This window comes from Mastigoproctus giganteus, chromosome 11 (assembly GCF_048544385.1).
Source record: "Mastigoproctus giganteus isolate SK-2022 chromosome 11, ASM4854438v1, whole genome shotgun sequence".
Lineage (NCBI taxonomy): Eukaryota > Metazoa > Arthropoda > Arachnida > Uropygi > Thelyphonidae > Mastigoproctus > Mastigoproctus giganteus.
Window position 1 is genome coordinate 102,600,352 of NC_143585.1, and position 15,998 is coordinate 102,616,349.

General features: G+C 36.8%; 1 protein-coding gene across 2 annotated transcripts in view; it reads left to right on the forward strand.

The window, feature by feature from the left end:
* Ciao1 (cytosolic iron-sulfur assembly component 1) overlaps nucleotides 1–15,998 on the forward strand; it is a 66,512-nt gene that overhangs the window by 30,988 nt on the left and 19,526 nt on the right. For both annotated transcript variants that reach the window (XM_090385353.1, XM_090385354.1), the window contains exon 4: nucleotides 972–1,060. In XM_090385353.1, the coding sequence (XP_090241479.1) occupies nucleotides 972–1,060 (89 nt within the window). The remainder of the gene's footprint in view (nucleotides 1–971; nucleotides 1,061–15,998) is intronic.

Genomic DNA, 15,998 nt, shown 5'->3' on the forward strand with positions numbered 1-15,998 from the left:
AGCATAGTACCACACAGTTGGTACATTTTTCTCTTGGGTTACTGCTACCCGAAAGAAATGTTAAACTTCAGTTGCCACTTCTGAACCCATCTGCCTAACTTTTCTAGATCCTGTTGCAGTAGCATACTGTCTTTGCTGTCATTAAGAACCCTGCCAACCTTTGTATCATCTGCAAACTTGGACATTAAGCCTGATATATCTTCATCAATATCATTGATAAATACACAAAACAACAATGGGCCCAGCACCAAGCCCTGGGGCACTCCGCTAATAACATTAGTCCACGTAGAGCAGTGTCCATTTATTACCACTTTCTGCTGTCTCCCACTCAACCATCCCCTTATCCATTCAGTAACTTGCCCTTAATGCCATACCGCTCCAATTTGTAAAGCAGTCTCCATGTGCAACAGTATCAAAAGCTTTCCTGAAATCCAAGTATATGATATCAAAATTATTTTTTGCATCCAGTTCCTTTGTGACCACATCGTAGTATCTAGTCAAATTGGCCAGACAAGACTTCCCCTTAACAAACCCATGCCGAGTCTGAGCTATTACTGCTGTCTTGTCTAGGTGATATCCTGTACCACCTTTTTAACCATTGACTCCATTATTTTCCCTGGAACAGAAGTTAAACTAACAGGTCTATAATTATTTGTGTCATCTTTTGAACCCCCTTTTGAATTGGGGATACATTTGCAAATCTCCAGTCCATGGGGACCTCACCTGACTCTACAAAAACTCCTGCTTTTTTCCCCAAAAAAATCTATTTTTCTTGAACTTACAATTGCCTGATCTCCAACTTTGTGAAGTCGAAAGTTGGCAGATATGCAAAAAATATATATATATATATATATAATTTTTTTTAAATTGGCAATATTAATTTTTTGCATTCTTTTAAAAATTTTCCATGTATTCTTGTTATGGTCAAAGCCAGAACCTTTCTTTATAATAGATGATCTTGTTTATTTCAGTTAGTGAAGATGATGAATATGAATGTGCCAGTGTTCTCAGCTCCCATTCTCAAGATGTAAAAAAAGTTCTCTGGCATCCTACAAAAGAGGTAACTAGGAAGGATTTGTACTATTGTAGCTCCCTTCTTGTATATTTATAATAACAATATTAGCAAACTATACCTTCAAACAGGCCTATGGGGCTGGGAAATTCCATACTGCAATAATTACACTCAAACACTAGCCAAGCGATTAAAAATTTTACTATAAAATAAAATACTATGATACAATATCGGAAGACTAAACTATTACAATAACATAAAATAAATTACGATAAAACAATTAAAAACAATACTAAAATCATTAAAATTTGCTAAAATACCGAAGCTTTCGGAGACTGCTGTCTCCTTCTTCAACAGTGTACTACTACTGCAGTGACACATCTTTAAGTAGCAGGCCCATGGCACTCAAACATGTGACTCACCAGGCACATGGTCGGCATTCCCCACATGCGCATCGGAAACGGAAGTGGCTCGGGAGCGTGTCAAATGGAACCAATCATCCCGCTTGAGGACAACCACCTCAAACAGGGGGTGTAAATGCATACCCCTGTCCTTGTTAATAGTATTATGACTGGATGAACCGATTCGCAAGGTTTCGAGCCACTTGCATTCCATCGGACCGGAGCCGCTTGCATTCCAAGCAACATCAGATCTCCCCTGAGGACGTGGTCATTACTGACTGTGCCCATGGATTTTGGGAACGCAAGTGGCCCGAGAGCTTGCGAATCGGTTCATCCAGTCATAATACTATTAACAAGGACAGGGGTATGTGTTTATGCCCCCTGTTTGAGGCGGTTGTCCTCAGACGGGATGATTGGTTCCGTTTGACATGCTCCTGAGCCATTTCTGTTTCCAATGCGCATGTGGGGAATGCCGACCATGTGCCTTGTGAGTCACGTGTTTGAGTGCCATGGGCCTGCTACTTAAAGATGTGTCACTGCAGTAATAGTACACTGTTGAAGAAGGAGACAGCAGTCTCCGAAAGTTTCGGTATTTTAGCAAATTTTAACGATTTTAGTATTGTTTTTAATTGTTTTATCGTAATTTATTGTAATATTTTTACAATTTGTAATTTTTATTGTAATTATTTTATTGTAATAGTTTAGCCTTCCGATATTGTATCATAGTATTTTATTTTATAGTAAAATTTTTAATTGCTTGGTTGAGTGTAATTATTGCAGTAATATTAGCAAACTTCCTATATCTTCCATAAAAGTAGTGTTTCAGTTTTAAATTAAAACTTTTTGTATAACATAGTCACTGGCCAAAAAATTAGAACTCTTTATTCAGTACATGGTCAGGCCATGTTTTTCTCAAATTACAGCCTCTACACATTAAGCCATGACACTGACATTCTATTCAGTGTCTGAGCAAATCTAGTTCTAAATTTGACTATTCTTCCATCAGTTTGTCAGTTGCTGTACTGTGTTGATAGAGAACTGTTAAATCAAACTGGCCTTTTCAACATATCTCAGACATTCTCCATTGGATTCGGATTTGAAGAATTAGGCAGGTCAGGGTAGATGTTGGGAATCTTGATACATATAAATTAACAGGTGACACAGAAGCCTATGATAGAAATAAGCTGGTCTGTAACCAAGTCACAAAGAAGGTTAGGCAGGCAAAGACAGATTACGAGAAATCTTTGGCAAAGGATGCAAAGGAAAACAGCAAAGAGTTCTTTACTTATGTAAACTCTAGAAGGAAGGGAATGAATCAGATCGGTCCACTTGATATCAATGGTTCAACTGTTGATGATCATGCTCAGTTAGCTAACAAACTAAATGAGTATTTTGCATCTACATTCACACATGAGGAGTTATTCAGGGAGGGTAATGCCAGAGGTGTATTAAACTCTGGCAGTTAGCTAGATTATTTTGTAATAACTGAGAGCAAAGTGGAGGAGAAATTGTTGGATATAACTGGATGGGATCTATCCAGTTATATTAAAGGAGGCAGCAAAGGAAGTAAGCAAACCCTTCGCCATGATTATGAGAGCTTCCTTGGACTCAGGGGACATAACCATGGACTGGAGATGTGCAAAAGTGACCCCAATTCACAAAGGAGGATCAACGGGCGACACAAGTAATTACAGACCTGTTAGATTAACTTCTGTTCCAGGGAAATTAATGGAGTGCACTGTTAAAGAAGCACTGCAGTATCATCTAGACCGGTGGTCTCCAAAGTGGGGTGCACGAGATGATCCATGGGGGTGATCCATCGGTTGATTTGGTAAGCAGAGCAAGTGATGCAATCCTTCCATTTGGATCAACGTACCTACGTGAGGTGACTTTCTCTGCAATGACTATTATTAAAACCGCATTGAGAAATAAACTTCACTTGGATCTAGATCTTCAGGTAGCTGTCCCAAAATATTAAACCAAGATACACAGCAATTATGAAATATATCAAGCACATTGTTCCCACTAAAAAATTCCGTTGATTTGATTTATACCACTTTGTACTTTAATTTCAATTTCGTTTTGTTTTGTATTTTTGCATCGAATCAGATTGTGATTTTATATATGATTCTAGAAAACTAACTGCACAAGGCATAATATGTTATGGGTTGAAATTAAATATACAGGAAACTCTCGGTTTACGAACTTTCGCTATAACGAATGTCACAATCATTCAAAATTTTGTAAAGTCGCCAATAGATAGAGTTCCTTATAAAACGAAATGCCAAACGTATAGTGAACATAATTGTAAGATTTAAATAAATGAACAGCCGAGTGGGTAAAGTACCTGCCCGGCAACCCAAAGGTCGCGGGTTCGATTCCCGCCTCGGGCTTGGATCAAAGTACTGCAAAAACTTTGGGAGGTGCAATATGGTCACAGAAGCCGATGCGCCAACAACTACCAAATCAAAAAAAAAATAAAATAAAAAATAAATGAACTTCTAAAAAATATATTTATTACAATAATTATCAGGAAATTGCTGAACTGGGCAATAAAATGGACCTTGACCTTGATGTGACTGATGTGAGAGAGCTTTTGGACTTACATTTTTAGGAATTAACAACCGATGAAATAATTGAAATAGAGATGCATTCTAAATTCTGAAGTAACAGAAGAACCTGATATTCCACAGCCTCCCAGAACATTTACAAGGCAGAAAATGGCTGCAGCTTTTAAATCAATTTTTGAGGGGTTGGCAATCATTGAAGAAGAAGACGCAAATATGGAAAGAATTGCAAACGTGAAAAGTGGCGTTTATGACTGTCTAGCATGCTGCAGTGAGATTTTTGAATAATAAAAAAAATTAACTGTGCAGTCTTCTATAAAAACATTTTAAAAAAGTTTTAAAATTATGTTCCACATAAGGCATACGTGCATTATAATAAAACATATTTTTTAGACCATTCAATGTTTAATACATGGTTTTAATGCTTTAAAATGGCTGCTAATTTATACGATACATATCATAAAAGCTCAGGAATGGAACTTGTTCGTAAACCAAGAGTTGCCTGTATAATATTGGTGTAAATACACTATAGTTTACCCATAAGTTTAACTACATAAATAGTGTTAAGGCATAGTTTGATTTTATCTCATATTGTGGCCATTTCACAGTGAGATTAGTATTAGTAACAGCCGCATGGTGCAAGAAAGCCTATGGCTTATGCTGCACCAGCCAAAAAAATAAAAAATAAATAAATAATAAATAAATAAATAAATAAATAACTAAATAATAATAATTAATTAAAAAAAAAAAAAAGAAGAAATTAAACCTATCATCCTATGCGCTTCCCTTACCTGAAAGTACTATCCAGATGACCTTTGAATTTCCCCAAACTGTCGGCCTCTACCACCCATGAAGGTAACTTATTCCAGTAATTTATAACTCGCTGGCTAAAATAAAACTTCCTGCAGTCCAATCTAAACATTTCCCCCCTTAACTTGAATTTATGTCCCCTAGTTCTAGCATCATTTATAATCTTGAAAATTTCGTCCTCATTCATTTTACTGATGCCTCTCAGAGCCTTAAGTACCTCAATCAAATCTCCTCTAAGGTGTCTAGTTTCCAAACTCTGCAACCCACATATTCAAAGTCTTTCTTCATAAGGACGCCCTTTTGCCAATCTCACCAGGTGAGTTACCCTTCTTTGCATCCTTTCAAGAAGCTCGATGTCTGTCTTTAGGTGCGGTCTCCATACTTGAACACAGTATTCCAAGTGTGGTCTAGCATAAGCCTTATATAATGGGATTATCACGTCTCTATCTCTACTTGCAAAAGTTCGATAGATCATCGATAGGACACCATGGGCCTTCCTTGCAACCTGTTTACAATGCTCAGAGAATTTCATGTCTGACCGTATCGTAACACCCAAGTCCCTTTCCTCCAGTACTGGGTTTAGTTGAACTCCACCAAGTGAATAAATTTTTTTGGGATTACTGTTTCCCAGGTGTAATACCTTACACTTTGTTGGATTAAAGCACAGCTGCCATTTTTCTGACCATTCCTGAAGTCTATCTAGGTCTCTCTGAAGAAGCTCAGCTTGACAGTGATCATTAACTACTCCACCAATTTTAACATCATCTGCAAATTTAGGCATCACGCCCTCTATCCCTTCATCAATGTCGTTTATGAAAATTAAAAACAACAGTGGTCCTAATACTGATCCTTGGGGAACCCCACTTCTTACATCAACCCAATCTGAGGTATAGCCATTTATCACAACCCTCTACCTCCTGCCCTGAAGCCATCCTTCTATCCATCTAAGGATTTTCCCAGTGATTCCAACCTGTTCCAGCTTATAAAGCAACCGCTCATGTGGGACTGAGTCAAAAGCTTTGCTAAAATCTAAATAAACAAATGTCGAAATTATTCCCTAAATCCAGCTCGTGAGTGACCCTTTTGAAATAACGAACCAGATTTGTTAAACATGATTTTCCCTTTACAAAACCATGCTGACTATCCTTGAGAATTTCAATTCGATCCAAATGATCCTGAATTCCACCCTTGATCATTGCCTCCATGATTTTCCCTACTACTGAAGTCAGACTGACAGGTCGATAATTTCCAACTTCACTTTTAGAGCTACCCTTATGTATGGGAGATACATTTGCACTTTTCCAATCCAAGGGAATCTCCCCAGAGTCTAGTGATGCTCGCATAATTAGCCTCAATGGTTCAATGCACTCGCTTGCCGCCTCTCTTAAGATTATAGGGTATATTCCATCAACTCCAGGAGCCTTACTGGTCTGTAGGCTCGAAAGTTTTTTCATTAAATAATCTTGCGAAATTTCAATATCATTAATTACATATTTTTTAACTTCGCTCCCACAATTTCCCATTGCCACAAAAGGCTTTTCATTTGTAAATATTGATGCAAAATAACTGTTGAGTTCATCTGCAACGGCAGCTGGTGAATTTATTACTATCCCCTTTCCCTTACGTAAAGGTCCAATCTGGTTTGTCATGCTCTTCTTGGCATTTATATATGTGAAGAATTCTTTATCCCCCCCTCTTTGCTCTGTTTGCTAGTGATTTCTCATAAACTGCCTTTGCCTGTCGAACCTTTTCTGTGGCTCTATTACACATCACCTTGTAGCTGTTATAGGCTTCAGTACTTTTTATTCCTCTGTAACCTTTCCATGCCACCTTTTTCTGCTCAAGTAATGTGGCAACTTCACTATTCATCCAACTTGGAACCCTTCTCGTGGAGTATTTTTTTAATGGTATATACGCATTCAAGACATCTGTGATTAATGTTTTTACCGGGTATTGCACTACTTCGAATAAACAATGCTTCTTTAATAGAGGAGATTACTGTTATTTATTCTCAGTGAGCACCACCACCCAGATGGCACTGTTACGGAGCTTTGTTGGCTCACTCATCAGTGGGCGGGTACCCTGGTAACGCAAACATACCATCATGGTTGTGAAGCTAATTCTACAATATGAGAAATGCCAAAGGGTGTAGGTAATAATAATATTTAGAAGACTAAATGCACAAGGCATAATATGTTGTGGGTTGAAATTAACTATATAATATTGGTGTAAATACACCATAGTTTACCCGTAAGTTTAACACTACGTATGTAGTTAAACTTATAGGAAATGAGAAGAATTTTTTTTTTTTTTTTTTTGGCTGATGCTGTATAAGCTTGTTTTCTTGCATCATATGCCTTTGCTAATGTTCCTCAACCCATTCAGATACAATTTTTGCATGGTGGATAGTTGCATTGTTTTGCAAGAATTCATCGCAATGCACGTAAAATATGTAACATTGCAGAGTGAAGTTGCTGCGTTACACAGAAAGTTGTTTATTGGAGGTAACATAGCCTTCTGATGGTATGAGTGAACCCAGTCTGTACCAAGTCCAGCACATACCCCACACCATGATACCACCTCCATCCACTTGAGTGGTGGACACGAGACAGTGTCCAGTACTTGACTATTGTGCCATTATCCCAGAAATATCTTTCAAACCTACTCGAATGTATTCAAATCAGATTTGTTTCAAGAAACACAGAGTTCCATTGCAGCTATTACGATGCTTTATGCAACATTTAATTTAATGTTTCATTTAATTACTCTTAATTTTAGGGTTACCATCTTCTGCACTCATAAAAAGAGGACATTTACATGTTTTGGGGCAAATAAAAGAGGACAAAAAGTTCATCTTGGATTAAAAAAAGAGGACAGAAAAGAGGACAAATATATTATGCAAATAATAAAATAAAGACCATGTAAACCACATTTACTGATGTTTAGGATTAGTACATTCATATTTGTCTTGAGAAATTATATTTCTTTCAGTAGCTCTGGATTGCTTCTCAAATATGTGTAAAAATCAACGCATGACATATGTTTGAAATTGTACTGCAAAAACAAAATACCTTTTACAGAATTGATATTTAACCTATTCCTTTCTTTCTTTGCAATTCCTTTTGTGAGGAGGAATTGCAAAGAAAAACTGGGCAATTTTCAACAATTCTGAATGGAATTCAATATTTTTTGAATTACTAAAATATTTGGCCCACTTTTCATGTATAAGCATGTTTTTAAAGTCTTTATTATTCATTTGACCCTCAAAAAATTTCTTCAAATTGTTAAATTGGTCAAAACACTTAACATCATTAATTGTTACCCCTTTGTCAATCAAGTAGGAAATAGAACATTCTACATAGTTCCAGCTTGGTACTGCATCCATTTTCATCCACATAAAACAGGAAATAGATTCCATATGGTGAAGCCACTTATCTAAATATTCTATGCAATTTCTATACAGATTTTTTGTATCACTAGAAAATTTTTCACATTCAAGTACAAGTCCATCATTTTTTTTGTATAGCATTTCCTTTACTCTTAATGGCATGAAGTTGTGATCTATCCATTTCGAGATAATTTCTTTCACTGAGACTAAGACATCTAGCACTTCTACAGCTGAGTTACTTTACCTTTCAATTCGTTGTATGTGTGTATGGAATACACTCATAAGTGATTGCATGAACCAAAGATGAATCTCACTAAATCCATTTTCAAGGAACCTTTTAATCACAATGGGAGGTTTTTCTTGGGACAGAAAATAAGCCTGTAAAGCTGGAAACATATCTGTGAGCCTTGTGATGCTTGGAAATAATGAAAGCCATCTCGTCTTGCTGTGAGAAAGGAGCTCTAAATTCAATCTCAACAAACTCACAGTATTCCTTAAGCTCTTCAGTCCGGACTGTATAATTATGAAAATACTGGTAAATTTTAAAAACAATATTCTCTACATCAACTTCCCAAAGTTCTGTGGCATTCTGAAAACAATTGTTCAAAATATGTGCAGGGCAGCCCACTCCAATCAAAGTCTTGTTATGCAACAATTTATTTAATTTTGCAAAGACATTATTCCCTTCTTCATTTCGTCTCAGTCCTCCAAACATTGTATTGCAATTGTCCCCAGTGAATGCAATACATTTTTCACACAAACCATTTTTTTCAAGATCTGCAGTCTCGTTAGCATCTTCTGTAATTCAATTAATTTTGTTTGTAACCCTCCTTCATTTACATCAAAATACTGAATAATTAATGGGAAGATTTTTTTTCAGAACCATGATTACTTCCATCAGTTGAGACCCTACAGTATGCAATTTTATTTTCTTTTAAAGTTTTTACAGTAACATTAAGAGAATGATTTGCAAGTACAAAGTTTACAATGGCTTCTGTCTTGGTTCTAGTGCAGGAAAATCTTTTTGCTATCTCAGAATCAAAAAATACATTTTTTTACATGACATTTGTGCAATCCATTGATTTGCAACTACCATGATGTTTAACGGTGTGAAAAGCAAAGGTACCCTGTAGAGCAGCCAGATCATATTCTATTTTACCTACAGCTTTGACAAAAAAAAATCTGTAACCTTTCCTGAAGAGGCCTCACCTTGAACTGCTTTCTTGTGCTTCTCAGTTTCAACGTGATGCTTCAAATCACCAACCCCTTTATTGGCTACTGAAACATATGTCCCCATTCTTCAAACTTTACATTCAGCTTCCCATTCCTCTCGGCCAGATACAAAACATGGAAATTTGTTTTTCATCTCTTCTGTAAACATGCACTTCCTTTTAGGCATTTTAGGGGAAGTATAGTTTTTATAATATTAATTTTTATAATTGAAATAATAAATATTTTTTATTGTAAGTAGTGAAGCATAAATTTTATTAAGGTTAGGTTATGTTATTCACAACTAAACTAACCTAATTGCAGAAAAGTACCTACAGGTATAAAGATGGATAATAAATATTTTTGTAATTAAAGTGAAAAACAGTATTTAAAAAAAAAAAGGTAAACTTTGGTATTAAATAAACTAGTGTCTGCCTCTTGATTGGATCGTTGATAAGTATACCAAATTTAGTCGACAGTATGCAACTTTCGATCAATTTGGTGTGCACACAGCTCAAATCCACATTTGAGAAAACAGTTTTCTAGAGAAAACAGTCCCTCTAACTGTCAGTATTTATTTGACATGCTGGAATTCCTGTAATTTATATATCTTTTTCTAGCACACCATCTGATCTTCACGCGTTATCTACTCTCTAAACCAAAATATTGTATTGCTAGACTATATAAAATTTATATGTGCGTAAATTCTGAAGCAGGCGTGGGTTGGTAACAATCTCAATGCACTAAACTGAGCGTTGTCGGGGTCTTCTGCCTAATTGTCAACAAGGAAATTCAAATTGAAGAATTGTCTCCTATTCCGAAAAAGATTCTGTATAATGTAACTTGGTAGTTTTTGTCAAGCTTGCATTAAAAAAAATGGCGTATAATATAAAAATCCGGACATTTAGACAAATTTATAAAAATCCACCCGAAATAAAATTTTAGACAAAAAATCCGGACAAATCCGGTTAAAAGAGGACGGATGGTAACCCTACTTAATTTACAATGTAATTTTCAGCCTTGCTGTTTCATTTATAATTTAGTTCACAATTTTAACTCTCCTGCTCTTCTAATTCTTATTCCTTGGCACGTTCCTCAAGCAAATTCCCATTATCAATGCACATTTCCCCTGCTGCTGCTTAGAACAAATTATTGATCTATGAGTATGGCATTCCATGGTATGAAACTAATCTTTACAGGATTGATATTTTTGTTCTCAAAAATTCATTCAGGAGTTAATTCAGGAAGCTGACTCTTGGTGTGCCAAAGTAACTTTTTTTTTCTTTTTTAATTCTATTGTTAACCTATTATGTTCAGTTAAGACTAACCAAAGCTATTTAGCCTCACAATCTTTACATTATTATTCATATGTCATTATATGTTGTTCAAAGTTAAATAGTTGCATATTATTTTACATTCATGTTAATTATTAGTTTGCATTCTTCATACAGGTGAATTGGTGTATCAGAACTGTAATATATGCACTATTCCAAATAAATACAGTCTGGATGCATGTCTTCATAAGGTTTGTGCCACTTGCCACTTTCATTATACCATTGTTGCAAAGAGGTACATATCTAGATTTGTCAGACCACATCTATCCTTTTCCATTGTTCCACTATCTAGTCTTGGCTTTGGTGACACCACTTCAGTCAAATGTTTAAATTTTTTACAGAAAGAAATAGATTTGTATAGGTGCATGACTATGTTAGGGAAAGAAGGATAATTTAGATCTGCATTTATCTAATGATATGGGTCAAAGTATTGCTTGTACTCACCTCGTGAATTCTTGTTTGTTGCCACAACAGCCAATGTTGATAGGATTGTTTGAGGGTAGCAAGTTTCAACTGAGGGGGAGGAGAGAAAAATCTTGGAATACAAAGCTAAATAACTTCAAGGGAGTGTCAGGGTAGTAAACTATACAGTATTACTTGGTCTCAACTGTGTCTACAGTAATGGCAGGAGTGTTGTCGATAAAATGGCTGAATTTGAACTCCTGGTTAGGACAACTAATGCTAATATAATAGCATTAGTTATATAATAGCATTTATATAATAACAATATAATAGTATTAGAGACTGCTTCTACAATGGGATGGGGTACACTTAAATAGAAAGGGTGCAAGAATATTTGCTGATGCTATCAAGGCAGAGTTAGGTGGGTCGGAAAACTGCTAGCTTGGGGGGGAGGATACATGGACTAATAGATTAACAGTAGCCGCTGGCAGAGGTGAAAGTGATTCTTGCACTGCTTCTATTGAAATGCAGTTGAGCAGCAACCTGGAAGGAAAGGCAATTGGGATTTCCAGGACTGCTGGGAGTCATAGTGAAACAAGTAAATACATGGGCTGTGTTAAGGTAACTAAGAGTAGAAACAGATGCATGTATACTTGCATGTACACCAATGCTAGGAGTATAGATAATAAATTTGATAAGCTTGAAGTGCTAGTCAAGACATCAAAGGCAGATATTGTTAGGATATCAGAGACATGGTGTCACACAGACATATGCAGTGCAGAATTGGAATTTTGGGAGTACATACAGAAAGGATTGGAAGGGAGGAGGGGGGTTGTGCTGTTAGTTAAGAAACACAAAATCTAAGGAAGTGCATCCAATTGATGTTGGCGGATAATGCAATGTTGAGTATTTTTGGTGTGACATAAGCACTGGGAAAGGAAAAATGACTCTCATTTTAGTAGGTGTGTGTTATAGGCCTGATGAGTATAATGAGCAATTGTGCAGAGAAATAGAGTGGGCCTGTAAATCAGAGTGTCTTATAATGGGAGATTTTAACTTTCCTGATATTGACTTGTGGGTTGGTCACTCGCACACTAGCAAGACTTTTGTGGATTTATTGGATGACTGTTTTCTACAGCAACATGTTCGAGAGGCAACTTGAACTTAAAGGTGAATACAGGGGTCTCAGACAGTTTTTAAATTCTGTACAGTGAGATCAACTGATGATGTTACCAATGGTGAATTCTAAATGGGAAGATTTCAGGGATTTAATTTTGGAGGCCATTAGGCTTTCATTCCAACTAAGAAATACTGTTCAAGGTTTAGGCCTAAATGGATGTCAGATGAATTAATGAGGCTCATGGCAGAGAAGAAAAATGTATGGGATGCATATAAAGTATCAGGTGACACAGAAGCCTATGGCAGATATAAGTTAGTCTGTAATCAAGTCACAAAGGAGGTTAGGCAGGCAAAGGCAAAGGCAGATTACGAGAAATGTTTGACAAAGGATGCAAAGAAAAACAGCAGAGTTCTTTACTTATGTAAACTCCAGAAGGAAAGGGATGAATCAGATTGAACCACTTAACATAGCTGGGTTGACTATTGATGATCATGCTCAGGTAGCTGATAAACTGAATGAATATTTTGCAATAGAGGGCATTATGTCAAAATTTGCAGATTACATAAAGATTGGTAGAGTCGTTAATGATCAGTGCTAAACCAGCACTCTTCAGATGACTTGAACAGACTTCAAAGATGGTCAGAGAAGTTGCAGCTATGTTTTAATGCCTGCTAAATGCGCTAAATGCAAGGTGTTACACTTGTGGAAAGCAACCCCTGAATAAATTATACACTTGGTGGATTTGAATTAAAAACAGTGGAGGAGGAAAGGGATCTGAAAAAGGGATAGTAGTAGTAGCAGTGGCATTTGATGCAAGAAAGCAAGTGTATGAGCTTATGCAGCATCAGCCAAAAAAAAAAAAAAAATCACACCATTCCCTCCAAATGCCTGTCCAGTTCCTTATTAATTTTATTCAACCTATCAACTTCCACAACGACAGATGGAAGTTTGTTCCAGCAATTAACCATCCGCTGGCTAAAGGCAAATTTCCACACATCTAATCTACATCTGTCTTTTCTTAATTTGAATTTATGCCCCCTTAGGTTCGTAATCTGAACAAGTGGAAGGATCCCATCAGAATTCAGTGTGCTCAACCCATTCAAGGCCTTATATCCTCAATCAGATCACCACGCAGGTGCTAGTCTCCAGCCACTGCAATTTGCAGAACTTAAGCCTCTCTTGGTAAGAGGATCCCTTCATTCCCCTCGCCAATCTTGTTGCTCTTCTCTGTACACGCTCAAGTAAATCTACATCCTTCCTAAAATGAGGCCTCCAGACCTGTACGCAGTACTCAAGTTTAATGAAGTTTTATGAACAATGCAAACAGGCAGCCAGGAAAGCCCATGCTGTCCTATTGATGGTTTATCGAATGTTATCCTGTAGAGATAGGGAGGTCATAATCTTACTGTATAAGGCAATTGTAAGACCACATTTGGAATACTATTTTAGGTATGGCGATCTCATCTGAATAATAGGCATTGAGCTTCTTGAAAGGGTCCAGAGACAGACAACTCGAATGGTGAGATTGGCGATAGGGCAACCATACAAGGAAAGATTTCAAGTATGTGGACTACAAACCTTGGCAACCAGGCACTTTAGAGGTGACCTGATTGAGGTTTATAAGGCTCTGAGAGAGATTAGTAAAATTAATGAAGGTGGAATTCTCACTGTTATAACGAATCTAGAACTAGGGGACATAAATTCAAATTACAGGGATGAGGTTTAGATTAGATTGTAGGAAGTTTTCTTTTAGCCAGAAATTCGATTGCTGGAACAAGTTGCCCTCGCAGGTAGTTAAGGCTGATAGTTTGAATAAATTCAGTCAACTGGATAGTTACCTGTGTGAGGAGGGAAGCATATAATTTGTATATCCTTATCTCTATTTGATTGGTTTTTTTTTTTTTTTGCTAGTGCAGCAAAACACTTGGCTTCCTTGCACTATATAGCAAATACTATTATCATCCCAGATTCTTCAATTCCTGCTGACTTCTAAGAAACCTTTCTGTTAGAAATCTTCAGATGACTGAATTTTCCAGTTATTTGCTGCACACAAGACCTATTCTGATGCATAATTCTCTTTAAACTCCTCCAGTCTTATTCTTGGAGTACTGACTTTCTGCCACATTTCTTACTTTTAGAGCTTTCTCCTTTCATCCTCCACTCGTGTACTTTGAGATGGTTTCTTTTGATGATGCACCAGTAATTTCCTTTGTTTTCTCAATCGTTGCTTCTGCTACATTTTACTCACAAGCGAGAGAGAGAGGGAGTGATCAAAGTATCCTGTGCCTGTTTTGTATATTATTCTTAGTTTGATTAATTCTAGCATTGGTCATGGTCATGGGATATGTACATGGGCATGCACATTATGAGATCAAACCTGTATGCCGCCACAAATATGGATTTCTAAATTCTCCATATTACTCTCTTTACAATCCAGTAATGAAGTATAACTCCACAATATGAGAGATGCCTGATGGTGTGCAATAGTATAAACTAAGGTGATTATTATGCAATAGTGACAATAATTGGATTGTCATGATTGCAACACCAGGGTACCTACCTGGCCACCGAAGAGAGGCCAACAAGCCGTGAAACAGTGCCATCTGGGTGGTGGTGGTGGTATCTGCCGAGAATAAGTAACATTAGTCTTTCTCCATTGGTGAAGCGTTACTTATTTGAGGTAGTGCAATACCATGACAATTCATTGTGAAGGTATTCATAATATGAGATACAATTAAAACAATGCCAATTATCTACTTCGACAGTTCACTACGAACAAAACATGGTGCAATGGAACTAACCCGTTCACTAGAAAACAGAATAAAGAAAGGATATGAAAAGATTGTGGGGGGGAAAAAAAGGAACAAATGGGCTTCAGAATAGTAAGGGGGAAACACTGATATGATATTCATACTCTTAAGGTTGACAGACTTCTCTTGGAACAGAAGTAAAGAGTGGTATTTCTGCTTCGTAGAGTACAATCGGGCCATTGACTGTGAACGGAAATCATTTAATAAATACCTTAGCAGATAATAGTATTGATACCACCATTCTAAACTTTTTAACTGAATACTACAGGGACAAGGACACTAATGTAATCATAAATCTCAGGAATGTTGAATCCAATGAAATTCCCATCATGAAAGGCATAATGTAAGGATGCCCCTCTATCTTTTCAATATTTTTGTTGGAAGTATTACAAAAGAAGGATACAGAAGCTACCTGGAATAACAATCATTTACATTTTTTACCTTTTATATATAACTGTCTCTGGTGGCTCCCAGACTGATGTCCATCTCCACCTATATTCGTGTATCCAAATGGAACATCCAAAAAATAGTAGGCAAACCACTTAGCCGCCAGGGAGCAGGCACCACCCAGTCAGCCACATCCCAGTGTTCATCCCCGACGCACGGAGCTGGGCCAGGGTCCACTATACTGTCTGTGTAAATAACACAAAAATCCTGCCCCCACCAGCAGTACAATACCATGTTAAACACTTTTCTTTGATAGTGTTAGTAATATTCTTTTTCACTTCCATTTTCTCTCTTATGTCTTCATTACATTTTCTGTCTCTTCTAGAAGTTCTTGCTTGAGAGTCTCAAAATCCATTTCTGTGGAGAGCAATTTGTTTTCCACGTGCCTATTCAACGTCCAGGTTTCCGCTCCATACAATAGAAGACTTTGTACAATCATTCGAAATATAAGTTTCTTTGTTTTATTTAGGTTATTTCTGTTCCATAGAACAGAATTTA